We start from the raw sequence: 18646 nt of genomic DNA on the forward strand, positions 1-18646 counted from the left end.
CATAAGAAATAATTTTCTAAATTACTAACAGTGACAGGAATGCAAATCAAAACAATTCTAAGGTTTCACCTCACATCAAGCAAGTCAGCAGACACCAAAAAATGAGACTAGTCAATGTTGAGCAGGTCGTGGAAAGCCAGGCACACTAATTCATATAGCTTTATTACCAAAATTCCTCCACTGGGCATATACCCCAAGAATGTCCATGACAAAATGAGTACAGAGCAGCATGAGAAGACCTAGACGAACTGATATAAAGCAAAATAAACAGAACCAGGAACACAAACACAATGACTACAGTGATGTAGGTGAAAATAAAAAATTTAACTGAATGCTGCTAAATTAGAACTACTAACCTTGGCCTCCCAAACATATAAAAGGCATACTTCACAGAAACAGAACACTACTGACAATGCAATGCCAAGACTCAGTCAAGATGTTGGCTAATTTTCTTGAAGTATTATTTTCTCTCTTTTATTAGGGATGGCTCTCTGAGAATGGGGGATTAGAAGTGATGAAAGAACATGTCAGTAAAAATCTGTTCTAAAAAAACCTATCACAGAAGGGACTTTATTTTTTTTTTAATTTAAATATTTTATTTTTTTAGAAAAATTTTCCATGGTTACATAATTCTTGTTTTTACTTTCCCCCTCACCACCACCCCCATATCCCACGCACATTTCAACTGGTTTTAACATGTGTGTTCAATCAAGACTTATTTACATATTATTGATAGTTGCATTGGTGTGGTCGTTTTGGGTCTACATCCCCAACCATGTCTGCATCAACCCATGTGTTCAAGCGGTTGTTTTTCTTCTGTGTTTCCACTCCTGCAGTTCTTCCTCTGGATGTGGGTAGCGTTCTTTTCCATAAATCCCTCAGAATTGTCCTGGGTCATTGAATTGCTGCCAATACAGAAGTCCATTACATTCGATTTTACCACAGTGTATCAGTCTCTGTGTACAATGTTCTTCTGGCTCTGCTCCTTTCACTCTGGGGACAAATGACTTTAAAAGATTCCTGTAAAGAAACTATAGATCAAAGGTAATACTAATAATCTGAGCAAAAAGAAAAAAATCAGGTTGACCCTTCTACCAACCTAACATATGCCACACACTGGCTATACTGTGAGATTAAAACAATGATGATTGAAAGATTTGGCCAGAAATTGGTGGAAAACATACAAAATTATCAAGATCTGAAATAAAGATTTACATCAACCCTTGATCACAATGAATTTATATATTGTTATATTGCCTTTGGAGACATTGGCTCATGAGGATAGCTATCCATCTTTTTTCTCATTCCCTTCTAAACCTCTGTAGTCTATCTTCCTATGTCGGTGTTCAACTGAAACTGCTCTCTCCAATGTTACCAATGATGTCTTGATTAGAAAATATAATGACCTTGTCCTCGTTCTTACTGACCCATTTCCAGCATGTGAAACAGCTAATCAACTACTTCTCCTTCTGGTTACTCTGGTTTCTGAGTTCTTATGACTCTGCTTTTTCCTGGTTCTCTCTTCCCATTCATCTGTTCCTTCTTAACCTGCTTTGTTGAATCTTTATTGATGTTAGCTGACCACTAACTATGCTTATACCCCCAGTGCTCTATCCTTGGCCCTCTACTGTCTATGTTCTACCACTTGGTGAGCTAATCAGCCCCCATGGAGATATATCCCCTATCCACATATGTATTGGACAATTCTAGTCTCTCATCTTAAGCCTCAGTCCTAGAACACCTCCTGGATATTTGACTCATAGTCATCTCACACTCAAAAGGTCCCAAACAGAATATAACTTTCTCCTCAAGCCCATCTCTCTCTCTTCAGTCCCAGTTTCCCAATGCCAGCCTCATCTTCAGTTCTTTACTCTCTCACCCCATACATCTCTGCAAAGAAAATATATTTTGAAGAAAATATTAATAATATGATCAAAGGTGTGCTAAAATCAGAATTGACCTAGTATAAGCCACTTTGACTACTGTGAGATTAAAACGATAATGATAAATAGTTGCCAGAACTTGTCTTTTCTATCTCTACAATGTTATTACCGCTTCCCTCCACTCATAAAGCCACCATCCTACTTCAAAACCTCATCAGCACCTTCCTAGACTATTGCAATAGCTTCCTGTTTCCCCCCTCCAAGTTTCTCCTCTCTCCAGTCTATCCTCTCACACAGCTACCAAAGTGAGTTTACCAACATGCAGGTATAGTCATGTTACTGTACTATTCAAACTCCGTAGGGTCCCTAGTGCTTTCAGGATCAAATAGAAACTCCTCTGTTTATCATTTAAAGATTGTCACAATCTGATGCCCTTCTTACCTTTCAAATCTTCTCATGTATTACTTCCCTCTATATACTTTTTTTATTTAAATTTAATTTTAATTTGTTATTATTTTAATTTTTTAAACTTTAATTTTTAAATATTTTTCCATGTTTCCAAGATTCATTTTCTTTCCCTTTCCCCTCCCAGAGCTGACAAGCAATGCCACTGGGTTATACAAATGTTGTCACTTAATACCTATTTCCATATTATTCACTTTTGCTACCCTCTAAATAGTCTTGATGATCTATCCATATTGGTCTGCTTGCCATTCCTCACACATGATGTCCCATCTCTGCACTGGCTGTCCCTCAGTGTTTGGAATGCCCTCCTTTTTCTTCTCTGCCTCTGAGTTTTCTTCAAGGATTTGTTCAAATACCACATTCTGAATGAGGTCTTTCACAGTCTCTCCATCTGCTTTCCCTTCTCTACTGTTAATTTGATCTGCTCCATTTCTGTTTTGTATATAGTTATTTATATAAATGTTGTTTCTTCCATTAGAATTTCAGCCTCTTAAGGGCAGAGACTGTTTTCACTTTCTTTGCATCTCTAACACCTAAAGAGTAAGCACTTAATCAATACTTGTTGATTGACTAATAAAACCATTAGTGAGCTGTTAAAAACCCCATACTTTTGTTGGTCATGCAATGTGCCTTGCCCACAGAAGCACTCATACTTAGAGACAAATTTGGAAACATTTTTCCAAACAAGAGTTTCAATAAAAAGATTTACGTAAAAATATATTTTATAAATAAAATTTCAAATATGTAAAAATAGAAAAATGCCACACTTTCTGATCAGTTTGCAAGGACAACTGGTCAGTGTTAGACAAACTAAGCATTTACTAGCTGAATTTCAACATGGCCTTTGCATACTCGGTGGATGGAACTGAAAAATAAATATCATGATTGATAAGCACATACAATGCATTTTTCTCTTTGGAATGTCCAAATCTTGTGACTTTATCAGCTGTGACCATCATTACAATCAAATAATCACAATCAGCTGAAGTTAGAACCAGACCTCCAAATCATTCTGTCAGAAAGCATTCAGCCAAGATTTTAAAAAATAACGAAGCAGGTTAGGGAACACTGTTAACAGGAAAAGCTAGCTATTAATCGTGCTTATGGGAGAACAAAGTTTTCATAGCGTTAACAAAATTATAATCTGAACTATTTTTTCATGTGGTCCCTTTTAATTTTCTATTTTTGTACATGTCTGTTAAGGTACATATGTGTAAATGTATATTTTATATACACACACATATACTTCAGCGACAGGCACCACCAGTCTAGCCCTAGCTAGAGATGAGTAGCCATCCTACCACATCACATATGCACCAAATAATTGTTCAGCCTCATCGGCCTGATCTTCTTGCAGATTACACACATTGCTCTTAATTTTGCCTTGTTGACACACGACTTTATCAAAATCTCTTAGGCCTGAAATTGCAGCAGGCTAGTGTGATGAGGAATGGCTTAGGTTGGCTATAATCTTCGGCGGGTGTAGCAAACTGATCTTTGGACTTCCTAAAGAAAGATCCGTGCCTTTACATATAAGGCTACCTAAATGGGAAAGGGGTTTCTTTCTGGAAGACTGAACACCAGCCCTCAGCCCATTAGTTACTATACAAGTTAACTAAATCAAGTGGCTTCCTACTATGTGAAGCAGAGCTGAGAATTTCCTAACAGAAAAACAAATTAGAACTGTTCTCAAAGGTTTCCCTTGCAGCCTGAGAGACAGAAAATATTCAAGGCAGGCCTCTTTTTGCGTTTTCTCCGGGGACCCAGGTTGCCTGCCAAAGCCAGCTGCTCCACTTAGTCCAGCCAAAATGCAAAAAAGCTCCCAAAAAAGGAAAAAGAAAAGAAAAAGAGAGGAGATAAGGAAAGAGAAAGGGGCAATTTTTTTGCAATAAATGGCAATCCCCAAACAAAAATGGGCTAAAGAATGAGGCAGACAGCAACTTTACTCTCCAATTGAACAGTATTTTGCCTCTTAGGAGATCTGCTAAAGGTACAGAAGTTGGAGAACAGAGAAGGGTTCAGCAACTATTGTACAAACAAGTTTCCAGTATGAAGTATTTCCAGGATAAGCCACATTTAAGAAAAGTCTCTGGGGAAAAGGTGAAAGATAAATTTTGACTCATGCTCTAAGAAAAAAATATATAAGCCTAAGAGTGAGTTTGTCCTCATCAAGGAAATGAGAATTAGACTTGCTATTTTTGCTCTGAATCTCAGTACAAATTTCTTTTGTACTGGGCTTATCACTTGCAGTAAAAATAATGTGATCAATAAGACTATTGGGAATATTCCCACTTATCAGGCCAGCTTACCTCAGCAAGTTTTCGACAGAGGGAAAGAGAGAGAGGCACAGAGATAAAGCCACTGTAAAGAACTCATTCCAAGATAGTTCTTCTCTCTGCCCCTCCCCCTCCTTACTCTCCCTTCCCTCCTTCTCCTTTTCCCTTCTTCCTCTCCCCCTTTATCCTTCATCCTTTCTCTTCTGCCCTCCCTCCTCTTCTCTCCCCCTCTTTTCTTCTTTCCTTGCATTCTCTTATCTCAATCCCTCTCATTCTTTCTCTCCATCTTTCTTCTCTTTGCCCTTCTACCTCCATTCTCCTTGCCTCTTCCTTCTCCTCTCATTCCATCTTTCTTCCCTTTTCTTCCTCCGTCCCTTTCTCTACTTTCCTCATTCCTCTATCCTTATTCCTTCTTCCTTCCTCCATCCTTCTTCACTCTCCCCCCTCCAACCATTTCCCCTCTTCTCCTTTCTCTCTCCAGCATTTCTTAGTATTAAAAAGACTGGCAGATACTAAGCAAAAGGCACTGGTGTTTGTTTTATCCTCACATCTATTTTGGGAGATCGGTGCTGTTATCATCTCCATTTTGCATGATGAAATTGAGGCAGACAAGTTAAGTGGCTTGCCCAGGGTCCCATAGCTAGGAAGGGTCTGAGTGTTGGTAGTCAAGTCTTCTTGATTTTGAATCCAGATTTCTATCCACTGAGCCACCTAGCTTCCATGTATGTTGAATTGAAGCTCCATGAACAGACAGGCTATGTATGACTCTTGCTCTTTGAACTGTCTAATTTTAGAGCTGAGCAGTCTTTATATACCCATCTTTTATCATGAGTCCATTTCTAGAGAGGAGACTTGTTATGTATTGAATAGGCCTACCTAGACAACTTCCCAGGGTCTAACCAAGTCTGTGATTCTGTGTTCCCTCACCCTTGATCCTTTGGCAAAACTACTTGCCTTCTCTAGGCCAAGGTGTCTACAAATCTTTTAATTCAGAGTAAAACCTCAAGGGCCACAATGCAAATGTGGCCTGAATAAGGTCTCCTAAATAAGATACTAATTAGTTCATAATGCCAGTAAAAGATCACAGACAAACAGTATCCCCTTTCCACCCACAATGGTTTGAGCTCTTGGCTCCAATGAATCCTTCGGCTCCAAACCATCTGCCAGCCAGGTGGTTTTGTACTTGGGTTGACCAATTTCCTAATCCCTACAAAGCTTCTAAAAGGACAAACTCCTGCCCCCGGGCTTAGAAGTCATTTTTTATGCACTTCAGGCTATATAATAAGAGGAGCGATTACCTGCACTCTCTTTTTGGTACCTACTGGGGTACAGAAGCAAAGCTATACCTGGTAAATCGGGTAGCACAAAGCATGCTTGAAGGGAGCAGCATAAAGCAGGTCTGAAATCAATTTGGCTGGGGGAACAAATCATTTGGTAGCATCTTATTGTAACTAATTATTCTTATTAACTAGGTACTAAAGTCAGTGAGTTCACAGGAACATAGGAAAATACTGGAACAATATTATAACCTTAAAGCTAGAAGAGACCCCAGGGGCCATCTAGTCCAACCCCCTTGAAATTAAGTGATATGCCCAGGGTCACAGAGATAGTAAACACGAGGTATGATTTGAATGTAGGGCCTCTAGCAACAGTCTTCTAACTTCTAACTACTGTGCCACGCTGTCTCTCTTTCCAAGATGCTCAAGGGTTTCCAGTGCTCTCTAAATTTTGGCACCCTGTATCCTGCCCTGTTTATCAGCCATGCTAATAGGAAATGCAAGTGCCCTGCCTAAGGCCTGGACAGAAGAAATGGGTCCTGCCTTCTTCCTAATTGTACGAAATCCTCAGTTCTCAGTGGGAGTCTGAAAAGTGAAAGGCCAAATGTAAATGATGGTTAAGGTGATGCCAAATGGGCCCAAACCCCATAGATCTTTGTCTCTTACCCCACTGTTGTGAAAATAAGGAAACTCATCACTCTTTATTCTTAGTTCATGTTTCTAGTTCAGGAGGCCCCCTTACAGTATATGGGCCAAAGGGCGAAAATTGCATATAAAGAAAGTGCAATAAGCGCCATTTAATTAGTTCATGAAAAGTTACCATGATCCCTATCCATTACCCAGAGTTACAGTTATTGGGGTCCTGACAGATGGCATTAGTGTCATTAATGAAAATGAGATTACCAGTCTAGCTCTACAGACACCAATTAACACCAAGAAATTGCAGTAGATGAGCAAGGCTGGGATTGCTCTGTGACATGACATTCTGGGGAACATATTCATTGTCCCTTACAAAGAAATATTTAATCTATGTATTTTTTCTTTCAAATGCCGTCTCACTCATTAAAAAGTGTTTCCTTTTATAAGAAGGAAAGACAGGCATGGACTAATAATAGGGATTTGTAAGGCTTTGAGAGACCCATTTACGCCAGCTGCTCCCTCCATTTTTTATTTAACTTAAAAATAAAGGTCTTTAGGCTCTCCAGCATTTTTTTTATAAAACCTTCCAGGAAGTAGAGTCTTCTGGTTCCCAATGACTAATAGAGTTAACAGTTTTATTTAATAAGTTTTAATAATTACATTCTATGCTCTTTGGCCTCAGGGCATGTGAACATCCATGAACAATGGAAGATATCAAGTTCAATTTTGAGATGTCTGATTTTTTTTTAAATCTTCTATAGAGGGTAGCATTATTCTATGAAAGAATGAAGAATAAGGAGCAGGGGTTGTGAAAGCAGGGGTGGGAATAGAGGGAAGACAGAGGAATTACGGCAGAAAACAAATAGGTTTCTAGGTTGTCTTTATCAGTCTTTGAAAATGAGAATATCACTATAGTTGGATTCTCATTAGCCAGAATGATAAACCTTAATCATGCCAGAAAAGAGGAAGTTTACAATAGTAATGACAACAAAATGATGATTTTGAAAGCCATCTCAGATAAGTTTCTTTTAGTCCAGACCTATGATCTCATTCATCCAGTGAACATCTAGGGAATAAACTCTATACACCAATGTAGACTGGCAACTCTTCCTGAAGATTATTAATAATAGCAAATGCAGGTAACCCTTTAAATGTGGCACTGCAAGAATAGTCAGCAAAGAACCGTAAACCCATGTCATATGAGCATCAGTTGAAAAAACTGAGAATCTTTAGCCAGAAGAATTGTCTTCAAGTACTTGCATATGTAAAAGCAATTTAACTTCTTTGGCTTGGCCCCAGAAGGCAGAACTGGATAAGGGAGGCAAATTAAGCCTTAGTGTTGGGAAGGAACTTCCAACAATTAATGCTATCAAAAAATAGAAGAAAGGTTCCTTAGAAGGCAGTGGTTGATCTTCAAGCAAAGCCTGAATGCCCACCTGTCAGATATGCTATAGTGAGGCAAACATGGTTTGCAGCAGATAGTCATTAAGGACCCCTCCAGCTCAGATTTTGTGATTATTTGCTATATTTCCATAATAGTATATTGTGGGTTAATTTTCATTATATTTTTGTAACATTTAATATTAAGGTGAGAGCCATTACTGTGGTACTGTGATAGATGGGGCAGTGGCCATTAGAATAGGGAAATGAAAACACCAACTCTATAGTATTATAGTGAAGGCTTGGACAAGACAACATGTAACATGCTGTAAAAACTATAAAGCACTATGTAAATGTTTTTATCATTATTTCCTACTAGGTACAGGTGAATCCTGGACCATCTTTCCTCCTACATGACTACCTCTAAGCCTATTCCTCATCTACATGGTTACTTCTAATCCCTCTGCCCTCATCCCTACTCTTCCCCATCTTGACACCAGTTCAGCTCTACTGAAGTCCTTTGCCACTTATCCTGCCACTGATCTTGCCCGGTCTGCCAAGCCCCAGCCTTTGATTATTCCCACCACTTGCTGCCTTCTCTCTTTTCTGGGTTCTTCTGAACAAAGCTAGAGAAAATTGCACTAGATCTACTACAAATTTTATGTTTTATAATCTCAAATGGGCACTCACTGTATCAAGGCAATCCTTTCACATCTCCCTAATGGATTCATCATCCCAGACACCACAATGGCTTCTCCAAACCTTTTCATCCTTCTCCAACTCTTCCATGGATCCTTCTCTCTCCTCTATCCTCCCAGTTGAGAACCAGCCTCATATTTCACTGAGGCTGTTATGGGTAAAGGATGACATAGTGGATGGAGCACTAGGCTAGGCCTGAAATCAGGAAGACCTCTTTCAAATATGACTTCAAAGAGTCCCTAGCTTTGTAATTTGGGGCAAGTCATTTACCTCTTACTACTTTGGTTTTCTCAACTCTAAAATGGGTATATTAAGAGCACCTACACCCTAAGGTTGTTGAGAGAATCAAATGAAATAATAATTGTTAAGTGCTTAGCACAGTGTCTGGCATGTAGTAGACACTTAATAATTATTTTTAACTTTTCTACTTCCTTCCACTGGGAAAAAAAAACTGGAAACATTCATGTAGAGCTCTGGGTTCCTCCCTTCTAATCTCATATCACTCAGATGCCTTCTGCCATGTTCTCCTTCTTAACCCCTCTCTCACACAAAGAGATGACTTTTCTCCTTGCCAAGGAAAATTCTTCTACATTCCCATATCATCCCATTCCATCTGAGAATATTCCCCGATCATCCTCGCTCTTTCACTAATCAATCTCTGATTTCTTCCTTTCTCCTGGCTGCTTCCCTTCTGCCTAAAATGTGCTCATGTCTCCTCCATCCTTAAAAACTCTGACTTGAATTGCCCATCCCTGCTAGTTATCATCTGAAATTCCTCTCCCTTTCATAGCTAAACTCCTTGGAACAAAGTCATCTGCAATTAGTACCTCCATTTCCTTTCTTCTTACCATCTTAACACTGCAATTTTATAGTCATTACAGTGGGAAAGAGATGGGGATCCTGAAGGCAAATAAGGGGGAGAACATCAGCTGTCACTTCAGGGCCTTGCTTAGCAACCGAATGCTCTCATTTTAATTCATGCTTTCAGGAGCAGGCTGGTAAAAATTTTAACTGTCAGCTCTGGTTTTTTTCTAGATATTTATAAATTTCATTTGTATTAACATTTTCCCTATCACTTTCTTAAGTCTAGACACTCCACAAAATAATTATTCAGGGCCCGATTTGTGGCATTTGTCAGTCCCTGAAGTGTCGGGCTCACACTAGAAATTCAACAGTTGGCTGAACAGACCCATTGTTCAAGCCAACTCCAGCACGCCCCTTCTATATTCGTCACTGCTGCACCACTTCTACTTGGGTTTGTTTTGAGATTCAGAGGTTGGACACATCATGGCAGTCATTTTAGACAGATTTATAGTGTTGCTGTGTCAGGAAAAAAAACCGAACCCATTACCTGAGAGTTAACCTTAGAATACATGTGCAAAAATATCAAAGACAACTTTTGATCAAATTATCTCCAAGCCTGACTGAAATCTAAAATGCTGCCTTGCTAACAAAAGTCAATTAAAATGCACCTCCCTGCTTTCTGGGGCCTCCAGAAGCCAAGGCTTCTGATCTCCTAAGTCAGTAATCAGCTTCTATGCATCAAATATAACTTTCAAAGGACCCATGCCACTGGGGCCACTATGTTTATTCTCACTTCCAGAAGACTGCCAGTGGGTTGCTATTTATTCCTCTGGGGAAGGGAAGGATTTATCTGGTTTCCTTTGGTGCCTTTAATAACAAGGAAGATTTTTCTTCTACCTTTCCCCAGTGTCATTCAATTGCAGGTAAAGAAATTAAACAGCTTGTGGGAGTGCTAATTAGAGCCAATTATTTCTTGATTGACCCCCTTTGCCACTGTAATGCCTGGTAGAATCCATTCCCTCCTCTAGAAGGAGAGCTCCAGCTGCACATCTACTTTGCAAAGCACATCTTAGCCTCCTGGGACTCCCTCTGCTCCAGACCTGACTATAATATTTCTCTCCTTTTAAGTTAATGCCCTGATAAAAATTGTGAAATTAGCCCAGACGCCTAAAAAATCTGTTCACCACCCCATGCAGAAAAATGGTCCCCAACCAGGCATGAGAGAGACATGCATTAGAGTCAGCTCCAGGATCATTTCTCAGCCTTTTACAAACATTTGAAACCACCGTTTGAAGTAATCCACAGCCATGGGCATCCTGGTTGGCTACAGTCTTCTTCCACTCCATAGGTGGAGCTTGGAAAGGTTTGGGGACATTCCAGGTCTAATGGTCAATGACCAAATCCAAAAATCTGTAAACTCTTAGTCAATTTCCCTTATTTCCCTGCTGGATTTGGAATCGAGGTCACTTGTCACCTTGGGGGGAGGTTGGACTCATTGATCTCCAAGGCCCCTTCCAGCTGTAAAGTAGATATTCTCTCCCCTTTAAGCAACCACTGCATACAGACCTATGGTTAGAATTTAGAGGAAGTAAACAATTTACCTTGGACCATCTCTGCTTCCATGTAGCCTGTAGGATCAGGACAAAACAAATGCAGAGGTAGTTGTAATGCATGATATTACCTAAAGCTGATTAGAGAAATGCCAGAGTGCTCTGTGAGATCCGAGGGGAAAGGCCTCTTCCTAGAGGTGGTGGGAGCTAAAATTGAACTTTAAAGGAGAGGTGGGGACTGAATATGCAAAGAGAAGTAAGCAGGAAGAGCAGGAGCAAAGAAGGCATGTTGAAAAGATGGAGAGTAGTCTAGTCTCCCAAGAGCATAGATGATGGGGAGGAACATATCACCAGTTTAGAACAGCAGAATGGCACCAGATGACTTCCAGTACCAGGCAGAGTTGTTTCCATTCCTTCCCCCCCCCCCCCCCCCGGCTAGGCAGGAGGGGGCCACTGAAGATTTTTGAGCAGAGGGGTGATCTGCATATATGGAAGTGTATCTGTTAAGGCTAGTTTGGAGAAAGCAGAGTCAGAAATAACTGCTCAAGTTATTATCTGGGTTGGTGAAAATGAGGCCCAGATTAATTAAGGCAGCTGCAGAGAAGGGAGAGTTGGTGTGAGAGGGACTGTGAAGTGGGGATCCAGGAGGATCTGGAAACAGAATAGATGTCAAAGGTGAGGAAGAAGGAAGAGTCAAAGGAAAACAAATAGGGTGCCAGTTAGCCCAAGCCACTACAAATGCCAGAAGCTGAAGGACATCTTGGACCTCTCACTTCCAGTTAGCTCTGCAATCCCTATTTACCTGCTTCCAAGATTGCTCCTTTGCTTTTTCTGGGTCTTGACTGCCAGCCTTTACCTCTTGTTCCCAAGGTTTAATCTTCACCACTATCTCGCCTAGCTTTATTTTCCTAGGGGAGGAAACTTGGCTAGTAAGAGACTTTGGGATTCCAGGAGGATTTCTCGGATTCCACAGCCCCCAGGTCCTTCCTGCCACTGAGCCAAGAGAAACAAGTTCATTTGCTTACCCCACGTGATAGCTTTTCCAAATCTGCGTGAGGTCATCTAAATCTCCAATGACTGGAGAGCCTCACAGGTGAAAGTATTTGTCAAGCCCTCAACTTAGGACCCCCACCCCCCACCCCAGGCTCATTTGCCCTCATCTGCTAAAGGAGGAAGTCCAGGAAGCCTTCCACAGCCCATCCTAACCCCAGTGCTTTCCCTCTTTTAATTGGTTCCCCTTTATCCCGTATCTCATCTCTCTCTCCAGAGACTGCCTTTTGCCCCTTAGAACAGTCCCTGGCCCAGAGGAAAAGCTTAATAAGTATGGATCGAATGGAATTGACTTGACTTGCTGAGATCCCTCTCAGATCTCTCCCTACAATTCTCCGTTCTGTAGAAGAGAGGGATCCGCTTAGGCCCTCGTTTGGACTGTGTGTGAGGAGCTTCCTTAATTCCAAACTAGTGCCGTGGCTGCTGTGAAACCAGAGGCAGTTGGGCGCTTTGGGGAGCTGGCTGGCCGGCTGGCGCTCTTGCATTTCCCGCACCTTCGCAGACCGATGTAATGTCCCCTTGCGTTTGGAGAGCGTTTCGATGCCAGGGAGGCGAGGATCTGCCTGAACGCGGCCCTGTTCCTCCTGCTACATTGCTTTTCACTCTGGCGTGATCATTTGGGTGGGTTTGGCTTTAAGTCGATGTTTTGAACTGGCTTTTACTTCCTCCCACCCTCTCCCTTCTGCCAGTCGGGCTTTCTTTGTTCGCCTCAGCATTAGGCCTGAACGCTGCCTACTGGTCCCTCTCCGTTTTCCCCTAAAGTATACCCGGAGCTCTCCAAGGTACCGCGTAACGATTGTGCACGTTGAATAGGCTTGTGGCCCAGCTGACTTGTGTGCTGGCTGCCTATTTACCTGCAGGTGAAAACCTCTCTGCAGTGCTCCAAGGCTGGTTTGTCGAGCAACACCAGTTCACCAGCAGTGATTAAGCGCTCATTCTGTGCCAGGAACTGCCTAAGTGCCAGCCGGACAAAGGAAGGCAATTATTCAAGACAATAATGCTTCCTGGTCAACAAAGCAGGAATTCGAATTGCGTCAGTCAGTCACTCTGACTCATGAGAAAGCCCAAAAGCTGAACTTGAGCCTTTGTTCTGCTTCCCCGGATCCTTAATCCCCTTTAGAGAGTACCTTAAAGTTTGTAAAGCCCTTTCCAGACAGGGTCTCACTGGACCCTCACAGTAACCCTGGGACACACGTGCCTCAGCTCTTAACCCCATTTTAAAGGTGAGAAGGCCAAAAGTACTGGCCCTATTCGAATACCTAGGAAGTATTAGCAGTGTTTTAGAGGGCAGAAAATGGAAATACTCAGAAGTTAAATGACTTGCCCAAGATCACAAAGCTAATGCTTAATGAGGGTGAATTTGAACTCAGGTCTTCCTAATTCCAGACCCAGAGCTCTTTCCCTGAGTGTGTATTTATATATAGAAAGATATGTGTACACACACACACACACACACACACACACACACATACACATATGTCTCAGAATTCGGTTCCATATAGCCCTTTGGCGTTCCATTGCAGACTTTCTCCCAAAGTGACCTTGATCACGGAAATGCTTTAAAATAAGCTCTGGATATATATTTGGAATTAGAGGGCCTGTGTTAGAATCCTGTATCCACCACTTCCTGGCCAACAGATCTGGCCCTAGTTCTTTTTCCTCTGGACCTCAGTTCCCTCATCTGTAAAATAGGATGAGGAGCGGACTTCTAATAAGTCAGTCAAGAAAACATTCATTAGGAGGCTCCTATGTGCTAGGCACTCTGAGGGAAAAGACAATCCCTGCTCCAAAGGCTCTCCTACTCTAATGAGAGAGACAATAAGCAACAAATTCTAAGTGAGCTAGAGATAGAGTGGATAGAAAGTAACTATAGGTTTCCTGTGCACGGGGAGATTTTAGTTCAGATTTAAAGGAAACCGTGGAAGTCAATACTATGTACTAAGTGCTTCACCCTTCTTTTCTCCCTCTACGTCACTCCCCCCCCCATGATCTTATCAGCTCTCTTTCCCTCTATGCTGATGACTCTCAAATCTACCCATCCTGCTCCACTCTTTCTGCTGCCCCCCAGATGCCTTTCAGAGACCCCCATAGACATCTACAACTCAACATGTCCAAACCAAACTCATTAACTTTCCCCCTAAACCCTCCCCTTCCACCTGCCTTTCCGGGTACTGTTGCCTCCCAGTCCCTCTGGTTCACCACCTAGGAGACATCCTGGATTCCTCACACTCCAAAAGAAAGCATGACTGGCATGAATACTGAAAGGTTTTCCAGTCGAAAACTCATCCAGGAGAGGAAAAGACCATGGGGGCAGAGGTATTGCCAGGGTGAGAGGGCCACTGAGGAAGATGGGAAGAGGTAGTCCAGGAAGTCAGGGTGGGGCTGCTCCAGCTTTGAAGAGGATAGGATTGGCCTGGGTCATTTACAGACATTATTCTGAGTTATCTATAGGCCTCAACAGACTACCAAAGGGATCCGCAGAAGATTAAGAACTCTTGTGATTTCAAGGTGGTTTGGGTGGTACATTGGATAGAGCACTGGGCCTGGAGTCCAAAAACCTGAGTTCAAATCTAGCCTCAGACACTTACTTTCCATGTAAGCCTGGAAAAGTCACTGAACCTCTGATGGCCTTAGTTTCTTTTTCTGTAGAATGGGAATCAAAACAGCACCTACCTCCCAGGACTATTGTGGGAGTCAAATGAGATAATGATTATAAAGAGCTTTCTTCCAGACTCTCCCGACTCAAAAGCCTATACTGCATCACCAAAGAGCTCTTCCTGGGATAATGTCCACTCCAATAGTCATAGCAGCACACAGAAATATGGCAACTGTCAAGGAACAAAATCCTAACTAGAAACAGAGCTAGTGCTATGAGTCATTCCCCTTTCTAATGGTCCTCTCCCCATCCCCAAGTCATGCAAAGGCACTGACATACTTTGAGTCTACCTTGGTACCTGGTAGTTTGCAGTAAGTTATTAGAGTATGAGGGACTTGCCAGCAAGTAGGACAGGGTTGGAACCCAGGCCCATTTCTGTCTACCATATTAGGCTTACTCTACTGACACCCAGAAGGGAGACACTAACACTTTCCAAGCGAGTGGGGATTCTTTTCATTTGTTTTGTTTTGGTTTATATTATAGAAGAATGTCAGCTCCTTGAGGGGAAGGGCTGTTTTCATTTTTGATGTCTTTTTATCCTCAGACCCCAGCACAGTGCCCTGTCCCTCGAGCTGTAACTTAGGGACTTGGTAGTAATGGGGCACTGTCACTGATGGGACAGAAGGGAGAAATGCATCCTCCAAATTTTCGCCTATATGCCAATCTGCAGTCCTCTTGCCCTAGATTGTAGTTCTTCTCCACACACAGTAGGGCTTAATAAGTGTTCATAGATTTGGATTAAATAAGGGCAGTAACATGTGCATGCACCCCCTATTTGCATGGCTTAGGGTAGCTTTCTTCTTCAGAAACTATTACTTTGAGTGAGACCAAATTCCCATCAACCTTCATGAGTCTGGCCTAGGTCAGGCCCAGAATCATAAAGTTATTTGGATTGCTAATCTGTCCTTGCTTCCTTTTCTTTATGTGAACCCACAGGAGATGAACAGAATGACAACAGTGCAGAAGGAGGTCAAAACTTTGATGCCTTGGAGGAAAGTTGGGAGCAGAAACAACTGCAAATCAAGACTCTGGAGGGAGAATTTGCCATCACAATGTGGTCTGCAGACGAAGAACAGAAAGTGATCTCTGAATCAATGGTAGCAAATGAAGAGCTCCCCGAAGAAGCTTTACCTTTGGAGATACCTGAGAATGTGGCCAGAAAGAAGAAGCCCAGTAGTGCTGAAGGAATGACCCTCATCAATCTCTCTGATCCCCAACAACTGGCTGAATTTATCCATCAAAATAAGCCACCTGGTGAAGTTGAGAAGAAGCTGCCTTGCCCTCATGAAGAATGTCCCAAGCTGTTCAGAGATAATTCTGCCCTGCGGAAACATATGCATACCCATGGTCCCAAGGGTCACATCTGTGCCGAATGCGGAAAGGCTTTTGTCGAGAGTTCCAAACTAAAGCGACATAAGTTAGTTCATACTGGAGAGAAGCCATTTCAGTGCATGTTTGAAGGTTGTGGGAAACGTTTCTCACTGGACTTCAATCTACGCACACACATGCGCATCCATACTGGAGATCGGCCCTACGTGTGCCCCTTTGATGGCTGTACCAAGATGTTTGCCCAGTCAACCAACCTGAAATCTCATATCCTGACCCATGGCAAGTCAAAATGCAACAAGTAAAGAGAAAAGAGAAAAAAGATATTGCCATTTAAAGGAATATGAGTAGATATAAACATAGGTTCCACTTGTAACATTTATAGAAGAGGAATTTTCTAAACTGAATCTCATCCACGTGGTACTGTAGGTTCAGCTTTTCCAAGAGAAAACACTGGTTTCCCCCCCCCCCTCTCATTTCTGCTCCCTCCTTCCCCTCCTCCAAATTCCTTATCACTAGCCAATGTCCCAGTAATTCAGGCTCAACCTTCCCTCCACATTACCACCTCTCCATCTCCCACCCCATATCCAATTAGTGGTCAAGTTTTGTGGTCCCATCTTTGTAATCTCTCATATGGGTCCCTTTCTCTCCACCCTAGCTCATGACTTGACCTTCTCTCCATTAGACTTTGCAGTTGCGTCCTCATTAAGTTCCCTGCTTCCAGTCTCTCCTTCCTTTGAACCCAGGCTATTCCCTGTGCCTCAAGTGTTCTCCCTCCTTAATCTCCTATCAGATTCCTTTCCTTATCTCCCAAGTTGTAATTTTCCCAAACCCAGTAGATATTAGTGTTTGCCATTTGCTCAAGTTATAACTTCTGTATTTACTTGTTATTTCCCCAATGGATTATGAGCCTTTGGGGGCAGGGATTGTTTTTGAATTTGCCTCTGTGTGTGACAATTTATAGATGACAAATACTAAATAAATGTTGGCTTAAAATGATTTGAAATTCAAAGAGGTATGAAGTCTCTCCTATTTCGTCACCATCTAGAGAATACAGCTTCTTCTACTTTGAGCCTTTTTTACATTCAGAACCTCGAGTTTCTGACTCTTTAGGTGACTTCTCCAAATTTCTTGAGTAGCTGGTCCCTTGCTCCTAGTCAGGGTTTACCCAAATGATTCAGACTTATTAGGCTTCTCGCATGTATCTTCTACTCTACTTCTACTGTACTGTGTGGAAGTGGCCCTGAGTCTTCCATCTGTCCGTTGCCCCTTTCTTTCCTATTCCCTTCCCTTGGAAGATAAGCATAAGAAAATTGGGACGGCTTTCCTTTTTAGCAGGTTTCCTTTTGAATCCCCCCATCATTTCCCTTAATGATTGAACTTGCTCTTTAAAAAAGTCAAAACTATTTGAATTTTTTTCTTTTAAATGCATAGAAGGGAGGCAGCAGGGAACCAACTCTAAGGTCAGAGGTCCTAGGTTCAAATGTGGCCCCTGAGGCTTACTTACTGCCTGTGTGACCCCTGAGCAAGTCATTTAATGCCATTGTTAAATGAGAGGATTGGATCAGATGACCTCAGAGGTCCCTTCCAGTTCTATATTGATGATCTTATGAAGAATATTTGAATCAGGCAAATAGAAATAGCCCCACCGTGCATTTATGGCATTTGGCGTGTTCGATGGGTATCTGCTTAGATTGGAGAGAGACTGAAATCACCCAAGAAAAGAAGCATTCTCAGATTCTCCTTTGACTCTATCTATGTAGCAAAATCATACGTGCCCGCCACAGACATATGGTTCTAGCCTATTAGACTAGTGGCATAATGAAGAAAGGGAACAAGCATTTATTAAGTGCCAGACATTGTATGAAGTGCTTCATACATATCCCATCTGAAGAGTGATAAGAGGAAAAGATAGAGAGGAAGAAGGACAAGGTTGATTCAAATTTCATATGGTAAAACAGAGTGTATTTTTGTGATCTCTGTTAAGTTTTTTTTAAACCCTTACCTTCTTCCATCTTATGAAGAATACTGTGTATTAGTTCTAAGGCAGAAGAATGGTAAGGTCTAGGCACTGGGGGTGAAGTGACTTGCCCAGGGTCACACAGCCAGGAAGTGTCTGAGGCCAGATTGGAACCCAGGACCTCCCATCTCTGGGCCTGACTCTCAATCCACTGAACCACCTCACTGTCCCCTCTGTTAACTTTTACAGAGCTGCTGTGTTACCTCTTCAGGTATGATGCCAAAATATCTGTAAGAAATTTTCTATCACTCTAGCCACAATATTGGAAGCAGCTAGGAAATGGTTTTATGTAAACACGCCTCTCAGTTTCTTTCAGTGATTATGTCAAAGAGACACGGGGTATTAAAGCACATGGAATATCACAGTAGATGCTGCATTTGTAGCTAAGGACTTGGGATCATGAGAAGTCAAAGGCACTGCCTGTCCATATACAAGCAGACCAAAAGCAGCCAAAGCCACCTAATGGCCTCAAATCATTTGCATCCATCCAGAGGGGCCATAAATGGCACTCCTTGTTTGGGAGGGGGTCAAAGGCATAAGTGGAAAAAATTTTATATATATATATATATATATATATATATATATATATATATATATATATATATATATATATATCATTGT

At 41.8% G+C, this 18646-nt stretch overlaps 2 protein-coding genes across 2 annotated transcripts in view; both read left to right on the forward strand.

Annotated features, from left to right (window-relative positions):
• Window positions 1–12951, forward strand: part of LOC123253614 — a 39967-nt gene extending 27016 nt beyond the window's left edge. Inside the window, exons 11-12 of the mRNA XM_044682783.1 lie at window positions 12436–12531; window positions 12837–12951. Of these exons, the coding sequence (XP_044538718.1) occupies window positions 12436–12531; window positions 12837–12951 (211 nt within the window). The remainder of the gene's footprint in view (window positions 1–12435; window positions 12532–12836) is intronic.
• Window positions 12952–14265: 1314 nt separating this feature from the next.
• LOC123253615 (transcriptional repressor protein YY1-like) lies at window positions 14266–16987 on the forward strand. Its single transcript, XM_044682784.1, has 2 exons — window positions 14266–14350; window positions 15616–16987. The coding sequence occupies exons 1-2, from the start codon at window positions 14266–14268 to the stop codon at window positions 16308–16310; spliced, it is 780 nt and encodes a 259-aa protein (XP_044538719.1). The 3' UTR covers window positions 16311–16987.
• Window positions 16988–18646: the final 1659 nt, after the last annotated feature.

The sequence above is a fragment of the Gracilinanus agilis genome, chromosome X (assembly GCF_016433145.1).
Source record: "Gracilinanus agilis isolate LMUSP501 chromosome X, AgileGrace, whole genome shotgun sequence".
Lineage (NCBI taxonomy): Eukaryota > Metazoa > Chordata > Mammalia > Didelphimorphia > Didelphidae > Gracilinanus > Gracilinanus agilis.